At 37.2% G+C, this 9,363-nt stretch overlaps 1 protein-coding gene across 2 annotated transcripts; it reads right to left on the bottom strand.

Moving 5' to 3' along the window:
* Positions 1-450: 450 nt before the first annotated feature.
* Positions 451-9,183, bottom strand: LOC113063373 (mitogen-activated protein kinase kinase kinase 7-like). Of its 2 annotated transcripts, XM_026233705.1 has the most exons (7): positions 9,057-9,183; positions 8,819-8,968; positions 5,535-5,602; positions 4,381-4,444; positions 3,438-3,499; positions 2,786-2,901; positions 451-2,419 (listed from the first exon to the last, which is right to left on the bottom strand). In XM_026233705.1, the coding sequence occupies exons 2-7, from the start codon at positions 8,868-8,870 to the stop codon at positions 2,239-2,241; spliced, it is 543 nt and encodes a 180-aa protein (XP_026089490.1). In that variant the 5' UTR covers positions 8,871-8,968; positions 9,057-9,183; the 3' UTR covers positions 451-2,238. The 2 variants fall into 2 exon arrangements, with proteins under 2 accessions (XP_026089490.1, XP_026089491.1); XM_026233706.1 differs by lacking the exons at positions 8,819-8,968; positions 9,057-9,183 and adding an exon at positions 8,124-8,168.
* Between the last annotated feature and the right edge of the window lie 180 nt (positions 9,184-9,363).

Genomic DNA, 9,363 nt, shown 5'->3' with positions numbered 1-9,363 from the left:
ATCACATTATACCAGCAACTGGGTTTTAGAATTTCTAAAACCCAGTTGCTGGTATAATGTGATTATGTACACATAGAATTAATTTAGATCAACACTAGAATACTGCATCTTTACCTTGCTTAAACATATGTATGCATATAATACTAAATACTTCTACAGCAACACCTATACATAATTACACATAATTAAACTGCATATCCAGTCACTGCAGAACACCAAACTTATTTCTTTATATTATCAAATAAGATAAAAATACATTTTATACATTGTATACATCTGCTAACTTAAATTTATGGTTACATAATTTATGTATTTGCATTTACGTGAACAATTTTATTCTAAATCCAAATTAATGTATGCATAGAAATAAAGAGAGAGAGAGTTTGTGAACAACATCCTGTTTATAAAAATGTTGACGTGAAGACCAGAAACAGCACAGACAGTCCCAAGGCATGTTTACCTGTTCCATTTATTTCAAGATGCCACCTTCACCTGTGTATTCCCGTTCCCAACAGCTTAAGAAATCAGACATCTTATTTACAGCACAGTACAGAAACTAATAATTATGAACATTGAACTCTAAAATACTAAAATAAAATACACCACTTCACTGTTAAGCAAAAAGATTTGCAGAGAACTAACTCACTTGAAGATCTTTAACATCCAAATGTGTCTTTACCCTGCTCAAGATGTTCACGGTATAGTGAGCTTTCAGTGAGAGCCAGTCATGGTGGGATTGTGCAAAAACGTGGGTCGAGTTTGTATTGGGGGCAACAAAGTAAAACTATGACAATGTAAAAGGTATTCATACGTTTTATATCAACATGGGTCCGATTTCTCTTAAATTAAGTACAGGGATGTAAAACTAGTGGTAAGAACAAGGAACTGAACTAAAATGAACCAGAGTGGGTCAACTGCCCTTTAATTTCATGATTTCTGCAGCATATTGACAAGATCTTTCAGATCAGACAACAATCTGATCTCTCTTGATTTCATTCAAGTTGCATTCGCAGGCCTTTTAAACCTCTCACTCGCGTTTCTAAACTCCTAATTGCATTAAGCGCATAATGAGAGTTGTCTCATTGCAGTAAAAGCAACAAAACAAGTCAAGTAAAATGCAAGCGATACAACCCCAAGGCATCACGTGAACTAAAAAGAGATAAATCAAGCTCGGAGAAACAGCGTCTTTCCCGCACTTGCGACAAAAACTATAAAGCGGATCTCTGAAAACCCTGGAGGAATTACCATACAGATCTAGATAAAGCAAAGAAACACAAGAACACTGAAGTCATGATTAAAATGTTTGTACGCACAATCACATACACTCAAGTCCATTTCTTTTGTTCTTCTAGAGCGATGGTTTTCAAATGGATGGGATGTTACAGGAAATGGATTACAAACTGCATTTCGTTGTGAGGCTGCACATACAAACAGACTGTCCTTTGTTTTTTCATGAACACAAGGTTGACATGCAAGGCATATGTAAGATACATCCCCCGATTTCAATCAATACATTCTAACACTTTTTAGGGCAGACAAATCAAAAAAGAAAAAAGGAAACGTCTATAGCACTTTTTTTTTCATAAAAAGGGGTTAATAAAATGAAAAGTACACGCAAAGCGAATGGAACAAAATTAAAATCTAAATTGAAAACGATTAAAAATAGCTTTTGTATATAACTTTGCTTTCACATTCTCAAGGACCAACACCTAATCGAGGGGAACGGCAAACCCCACAGGGAATTCTGGGATGTCCGAGGAAGGGGAAAGACCTCATTTTACATCCTTTCTTTTAAACATCTCGCTACTTAAAATGCAGGTTTCCTCTTTTGAAAATAAAAAAGCATTTGCTGGCTCATTTAGACTTGTAGATCTCTGAAGATCTGCGCGTGTTTATCAGTCTGTGTTTCACACCCACCTGGCTTTAATTGTGGCCCTGCTATTGCATATCCTGCGGGATTCATGGACACCTGGAACGCTGTATGTTTGTGCAGTTGAGTGAAGGATCTTGGAGCAGATTTCACTGATGGAAATGACACACGGTCACCTGAACTGTGAAGCACATTTCATTCGGTTACCATCTTCACAGGTTTCATGGGTGCTTTAACAGGCAGAATTAAGGGGTTTCTGGGCCAAACTATAGATTAACCACCCCATTGTTTGGATCAGGGAGGACAAGATAACAGGGATAACTGTGATTATAGAGTTCAGCCTAGCTCTGTTTCATAATGAAAGAGGTTCATGAGGTGCCCTGTCTCTTTTGCTGCTGCGCTCGGATCAGCTCCAGTTGTTTCTTGCACTGCTGGTAGTAAGTCGACAGACTCTTGTTCTCCTCTAGGAGCTTCTTGTGCTCCTGAGCGAGGCGACACGCGTTCTGCTGATCCTTCTCATCCTGGTCCAGCTCATCTATCAGCTCTTTCCTGAAGAGATGTATATTAGAGAAGACTCTGGTGTTTAGTTTATCATGGCATTGTTGTTTTAGTTATCTGTAGTACAAACATTTTATTTCACATTTTATTTTACGTTTATCATTTAATACGTTTAATGGAGTTTGAACAACTGTTATAGACATTATACTGCATTTACTGTGAAACTGCACTGATATTGGCATTGTGGAAACTCCAGTGCTGTTTTACTATTATTTATATACTATTAAAGTTTATATTTTAAATTAGCTATAAGGATATTTCAGTTATTAAAATAAATTTATAATAGCTCTAGTTCACAATAAAAATCCTGGGGAACACCATACTAATTCTATGAATTGACTGGGATTCCAGACTTACTTCCTCTGTATGAGAAGAGCGATCTCTGTCTGCACCTTCAGGTACTCTTGTGCCATCTTACAGTGCTGCTCAAACACTGCCATTGATTCTTTGGAGTTTGGACACGGGGCTAGAGGCTGCAAACAAACCCAGATTCTTTCATCAAATGTCACCGCTTTTGGCTAATTAATCTGAAATGGACAAGTGATATTTATACCAGCCATGGCCTGAACCCCAAAATATCAAAATGCCTCACTCTAAATCAGCTGCCATGTATTTATAGCTGAATTACACCATATAAATAGCCATTAAAACCCAGCCTTGATTCAATTAGAGGGCTGTTTTAACATCTTGGGGAAACTTTTCTGAGAGGAGGGATACCGCAGCACCCTGGAAACAAAACCATCCACACCACAGATATAGACTAAACAGTTTCCATGCACGTGCAGTCATGCTTCACAATTAGTGATGCACCAAAATGAAAATTCCAGACAGTGTGTGCTGAAAAACAGAAAATGCTGCTGTTTTTTTTTTTTTTTTTCTTCATGTGAAGCATTTCATAGTTTCACATTTAAGTCTATTTTTGGGGCCAAAATCATACCAAATTCTGTATTGCATCATATCGTACACATCTATAACTTTCTCTCTAATAGCTCAACTTAGAAGTGTGTACCTGTAGCTGATGGTCCAGGGTCAAATAGGCCATGGGGATGGAGTTATCTGAGCCATTGGTGTCTACAAGAATGAAGAAACATCAGAAAACCATCAACTGAGGACAGAAGATCTGATTTATTCCATCTGTATCACTGCTTATTTATAATATTTGATCTGAAGCAGTAAAGGCCTGTTCACACCAAGAACGATAACTATAAAGATAACTATATGAGCGTCCACACCAGCAAACAATATTGTCTGTGTATTCTAAGCGGACGCGCGTCTGCTGCTTTAAATTCTCGAGCTCATAACAGCAGGATTGATTCTGATTGGTTGGAAGTGTTTTTATCGTTCATCAGAAAAAAAAAATCGTTCTGAAAGTGATTCCAACGATATCGTTTCTCTGTGCCTTTATCGTTATAGTTGTGGTGTGGACTCTGCTATTCTTTAATATTGAGAACGATTTTTAGAATTATATCTTTATTGTTATCTTTATAGTTATCGTGCTTGGTGTGAACGGGTCTCAAGCGTTTTTAATTTGTTATTTAATGCTAACAGTAAACTCTGGTAATCTGCAGAAACAGAGAGTGATAAACAGCAGTCTCTCATCTCAGTCCAGGACTGTGACTGTCAGGCAGGAAAGCATCTTAAATCATTGCTGATTACGTAACGTCTGCAGCTCTGCCTGAGTTGTTTAATGTCACAGATACTGATTTACACATGCAAACACACTGAGGACGTGAACTTTGAGGTCACACGAAGGGAACATAAGCAGTGTGCTCATAATCTCTTTATAAAATTTCACATTCTGCAATGATGTCATTTCAAGCGTACACAAAGCTGTCAGATAATAATGCATCAGCTATAACCCCAGGTTATTAAACATTTATACAATCCATTGTTCAAATGTAGATGTGTATATGTGAGAGTTTGATGGTTAAGAGGAAAACTCTTGACTGTACCCGTCTTGTCTGGCGTAAACATCCTCACACTGGGACTGGATGCTCTGCTGCTGTTCCTACTATCCTGTAATTGGTCAAACAATATATCAGTTATAAAATGACTTTTGATAATGACAATAAAATATTAGGGATTCTAAAGGCTCTTGAAGGGCACTGCAGGGAGAAGATGCTACAGATCCTTTTATAAAAGGCCCTTCTAAAAAAGTGTGCATATTATGGTCACCTTATGGAAGCAATATAGCTATTTACATTCATGTGTGCAACAATAGTTACAATTCATTTGAAACCCAAGATCTAATACTGAAAGTCCTACCTTGGATTTTAACTGCTCTCACACATTCAGAGGACATTATATTTTTATTAATGTTTATTAGCATACAAGTTGAAATTCAGAAATGCATAAAAACTATCAAGAGTGACAGTAAAGACTTTTATAATGATACAAATGATATCTATTTCAAATAGTAATGCTGTTCCTTTGAACTTTTTATTCATCCGGGAAGAAAGCATCATAGTTTCCCCCAAAAAATTACGCGGCACAACTACTAGAGTAATGAATAGGAATCACAGGAATATATGACAATTTAAAATATATTAAACTTATTTTTGAATTGTAAAATATTTTTTCACAATATTACTATTTTTACTGTATTTTTGATCAAATACAACCTTGCTGAGATTAAAACATTTTAAAAGCATTAAAACTTATTATCTACAGTGTATTATTACTAGCACAAAGCGATATTTACATCTGAATGGAATTCACCCATCTAAAATAAAAAAGCATATGAAAATGCAGTACTTGGAGAGAAAAAATAGTAAAGAAAGAAAACAAACAAACAAACTGTGGATGAACTCCCAAGAGCACGGAGGACAAATGTGAGGGAGCAGAACTGGATGTTAGAATTTAAGACCGTTCAACAGCCCTTTGGGGAAATCTAGATCCACAACACCACTGTCTCCTCTTACAAATAAATTTTTTATTCAATGAACCACTGTGTCCTCCCAGTGCATAATCAGATGTGCGATACTTTTGCATAAAATATGGAACAGCTTTAGTAAAAATGCTATAGTGAAGATTGTTTGTTGTATCTAAACTCTTCCCAGTTCCTTACACATTGCATCTCTGAAAAATTAAAACTGAAGTATCCTACCTGACTGGACTCCGTACCAATGGCAGGAAGATCCTGCACTGAACTGCGTCTATGAGGCTCACAGGTTGCTGTAAAAAGAGACGAAAGAGAGAGAAAGGAAAGAAAAGAGGAATCTGATAAGTCTTATTGGTAGTGCATGAGCTCTCGCCCCAGGGCTGAAGCAAGAGGGATGTGACACTCAGACAGCTGCACTGATTAAATTCCCAACTCACTACCATGACAGCATCTCGTCGAATGTGGCCTTCACGTGACCAAACCCCTCACAAGGCCATCCAGCAAATACAAACACACACCTTACACCAAATCAGCAGACCACACCAACAGAATCACACAGGCAGCTTGGCCTGCACTGATCGGACAGCTCCTATCATAGAAATTACTTTTTTTTTTTTGGTTTTGGAATTTAATAAGTTTGTATTTATGGAACATGAAGCAGCAATGATGACAGGAGCTGTACTCTCCAATCATGACTATTAGAGGACTATTACACTCACACACACAGATCTAAATGTAGGCAAACTATTATTCAGGTAAAGCATCTAGAACAGAACCAGCAGAAATTAAATGCAACCATTAACAATAGACTGCAACTTACTAAATATGATTTACTATATGTACAAAAATTCAATAAACAACTCAAGCTCTACATACTGTACATCGATCTGTGGCAGGTTAAAAAAATAAAAAATTTAATTAATCCTGTAGTGTATGAAACAATAAAGTAAATAATATAAAACAGAAAACGGTTCTCTGTTCCGAAAGTGTACCCATTGTCTTTCAAGTTAGCATAGGACAAGTGTAACAATGTTTACTAACCTGGTCTATGCAAAGTTGCATCCAAACCTTTCAACTAAAGTCCTGTCTACCTTAAAGTAAACCCTGTTACTTTTTATTCTCCCAAGGATACAATGAATGAATGAATGAATATTCCCATAACTTCTTTATTATTAATAATGACGGAAGAGGTCAATTTCCATGCCACATTGATTATGAGAATAACAAAAATGATTGACAGATTAAGAGTGTGCATGCAGGAGGGATAAAATATGATGTAAATCTAATTTTTTTCATTGTTACACCAAATTAATAACCTCTTCATCATGCAACTTCTGCTTTGATTTTTTTTTTAATCCCGCAATCCTTCAATGTCCCCATTTCCTTCAGCTTTATTAAGGATGATGAAGAAATAATGGCAATGACCCTCAAAAATGAAGGAGATTTATCCCCACATCCACTGAATTAATGAACGTGTGTGTACAGTATGTGGAGGAAGCCGAAACAAAAGCAGACCATATTGCGATATCCTTTCTGCAGGCAAGACAAGGGTGAGCTAGTGTTCGACCACTGAGAGAGAGACACACACACACACAAACACACACGTTGACTGATCTCCTTTCACCTTCTACAAAGCCAAACAGGAAGACTGAGGCAGGCATATCAATCCACATCCCAATCTCTCTTTAAAATCTGTACTTATGGGATTTTCCTGATTTATTTCTTTTTAATAGCATTAAAAAGTGCCTCTAGTGGTAAGAGGCAGAAGCAGTCATGAGCATGGGATGTGAAAATCATTGCCTGCAGTTCACTACAATCAAAAAGAGCAAAGGGAGGAGAAAGAGAAAGAACTGATTAAAATGGCTGTTACTCCAGGAACACTATTCACCGTCAAATCTGACACAAAAAATATTGATTGGAAAAACTAGCTGAAAATATTAGCTGGATATAAGATCAATACAAATTGTTGCCAAAATGTAACCAATTTCTTTTGGATTTAAATACAAGGACACTGAGAATCAACACTAATCTAATAATCATTTAGAGCAGGTGTAACGAGTGCATAGACTGCACTCACAAAAAGGCTTTTCACACTTGAACAAGTTAACAGTGTCCTGGGTTATCTTTCTTCGCGTTTCACAATGCTACTAACTGACCACAGAATAACAATTAATTCTGGATATTTATAAACTGATGTTTGACACGGCATACTAGGGTATGCGATAATGACAAATGATATCTCGAAATTTTCTGGTGCGCCCTATCAAAAGTCAGTAAACCAGGTTAGTAAAAGTCAATTAATATTAACTTTTTGTTTACTGCACTGTTTTATTCAACAAATCTCATTTGCAATCATGCTCGTATTTGAAAAAAAAAACAAAAAACACTACTCTTCACGATAAAGTGATATTAACTATATTAGAAGACATAAATTTTAAATATATGGGAAATTTTTGCCCCCTTATCTTGATTTTTGTGGGAATTCTAAAAGTATTTTAATAAACTAAATTACTCATCTCTTCTTATATTTGCTATTTTTGCAGTATTTGTGGTATTTAATTGATACATTTTCCATCATCATTTGACAGTTTGAAATTATAATTGCGCATCACTGCAATTTGCATGTCCATGCAAATACTTGGATAGGGATCATCCGTTAATGTTCTTTAACATCTTTTTCTACTCTTTTCCACTAAGTCAGGGTGACGGAGGATATGAGACATTCTGAAGTAACAACCAATGCGTGCTTGTGCGTCACATGACGCCCTTCTCTGATTAGAAGCTGTTTGCTGGGTTCCCCTGGACTCCCGGTACCTGTGACGATGATCTTGGGAATGTCCAGAATGGTGCCATGTGATGCCGTTTACGGTGACCTCGCTTAAATTGTGGACGTGCTGCAAAAAACACATACAGACACGCGCATGTAGCGACGAACACAGGCATGCAGACAATGTATGTACTGAGACAGAGAGAGACAGTAGTGCAGCCAGCAAAGCAGACTGGGTAAGGGATGTCGCTCCATTCTTCAGCTACATTAGAACATACATGCAACACACATACAGAAAACACATACATCCGCGCAGAGGCAGGAAGCCTGCTGGAATGAGTGACTGCAGAAGGACAGATCAAAGGATGAATGGAGATGCCATACAGCTCTTTGTGTCTGATGTGCGTTTGGGCGCACTGGCTGAGGTCGGCAGAACACTAGGTACTAGTGTATGCACTATTCAGCCAGTGTAAATACAGAAATGTGAGGTCAATGTCTATAAAAGGGACACTGTTAGTGGTGTGTGTTCTTTATTAACATGTCAACCTGAGGACAAAATTGGTAACAGGAATAGAAAGGTGGAGTTTACAAATACATCAATATTTGTGTCTACTGCAAAAGAGAGAGAGAGAAAAACTCCACATTAATGAATCTAAATCAAATATATGAAATTTAAATGGTCACAGTCTCTAAATGAATTTCTGGGAAGATAAGACAATTCAGCACTGAGGAGTCAAGTTACCTGCGGGAGCAAAGGGCAATCTGTGCTCCAGTTCAGAGAGATCGGTGCTCATTCGTTTGCTGTCGGAGGAAGCCAGAAATTGCGGCCTGCCAGAAAGACTCTCTACACTGCCCCTCTGGAGAGAGAGGGACCAGGTCTTAACGGGTCGCCCTGAAACATACACAAATATAAATTCCACTTCTGAGCTTTCTTAGAGGACACTGTATTTGTCTGGTTATGTAGACTACAGATCTGTTACCTTTGGTTTATATGGGAACTTGATGGTGTCGTTGCTGCCAGGGGAGTTTGTGCGCTCCATGCTGATATCGTTCCTGCTGCTGGTACATGTATAGTCTAAATATGAGCCTGGATAAGAGAGATGTGTTATTTAAATTTACAAACTTTACGTGTGACTTCTAAAGTAAAAGTACCTTTCTAAAATTATCCAAAAATTAAAAAAAACATTCCTATATACACTGTAGTTAAAGTTTCATGGCAGTAAGATGTATTTATTTAATTTTATTGAAAGTAGTCTCTTATGCTTAATTTGACACAAAAAGCACAAA

The sequence above is a fragment of the Carassius auratus genome, chromosome 45 (assembly GCF_003368295.1).
Source record: "Carassius auratus strain Wakin chromosome 45, ASM336829v1, whole genome shotgun sequence".
NCBI lineage: Eukaryota > Metazoa > Chordata > Actinopteri > Cypriniformes > Cyprinidae > Carassius > Carassius auratus.
The sequence above is the reverse complement of the archived record's forward strand: the minus strand, read 5'-3'. Positions and strand labels throughout refer to the sequence as shown.

Excerpts from the sequence above, each read along its gene's own strand:
- LOC113063373 (XM_026233705.1), bottom strand. The coding sequence starts at position 8,870 with ATGAGCACCGATCTCTCTGAACTGGAGCACAGATTGCCCTTTGCTCCC. Across the intron at positions 4,445-5,534 it reads TTGGTACGGAGTCCAGTCAG|GATAGTAGGAACAGCAGCAG; the intron begins GTAGGATACTTC and ends GACCAATTACAG. Across the intron at positions 3,500-4,380 it reads GTTTACGCCAGACAAGACGG|ACACCAATGGCTCAGATAAC; the intron begins GTACAGTCAAGA and ends TCATTCTTGTAG.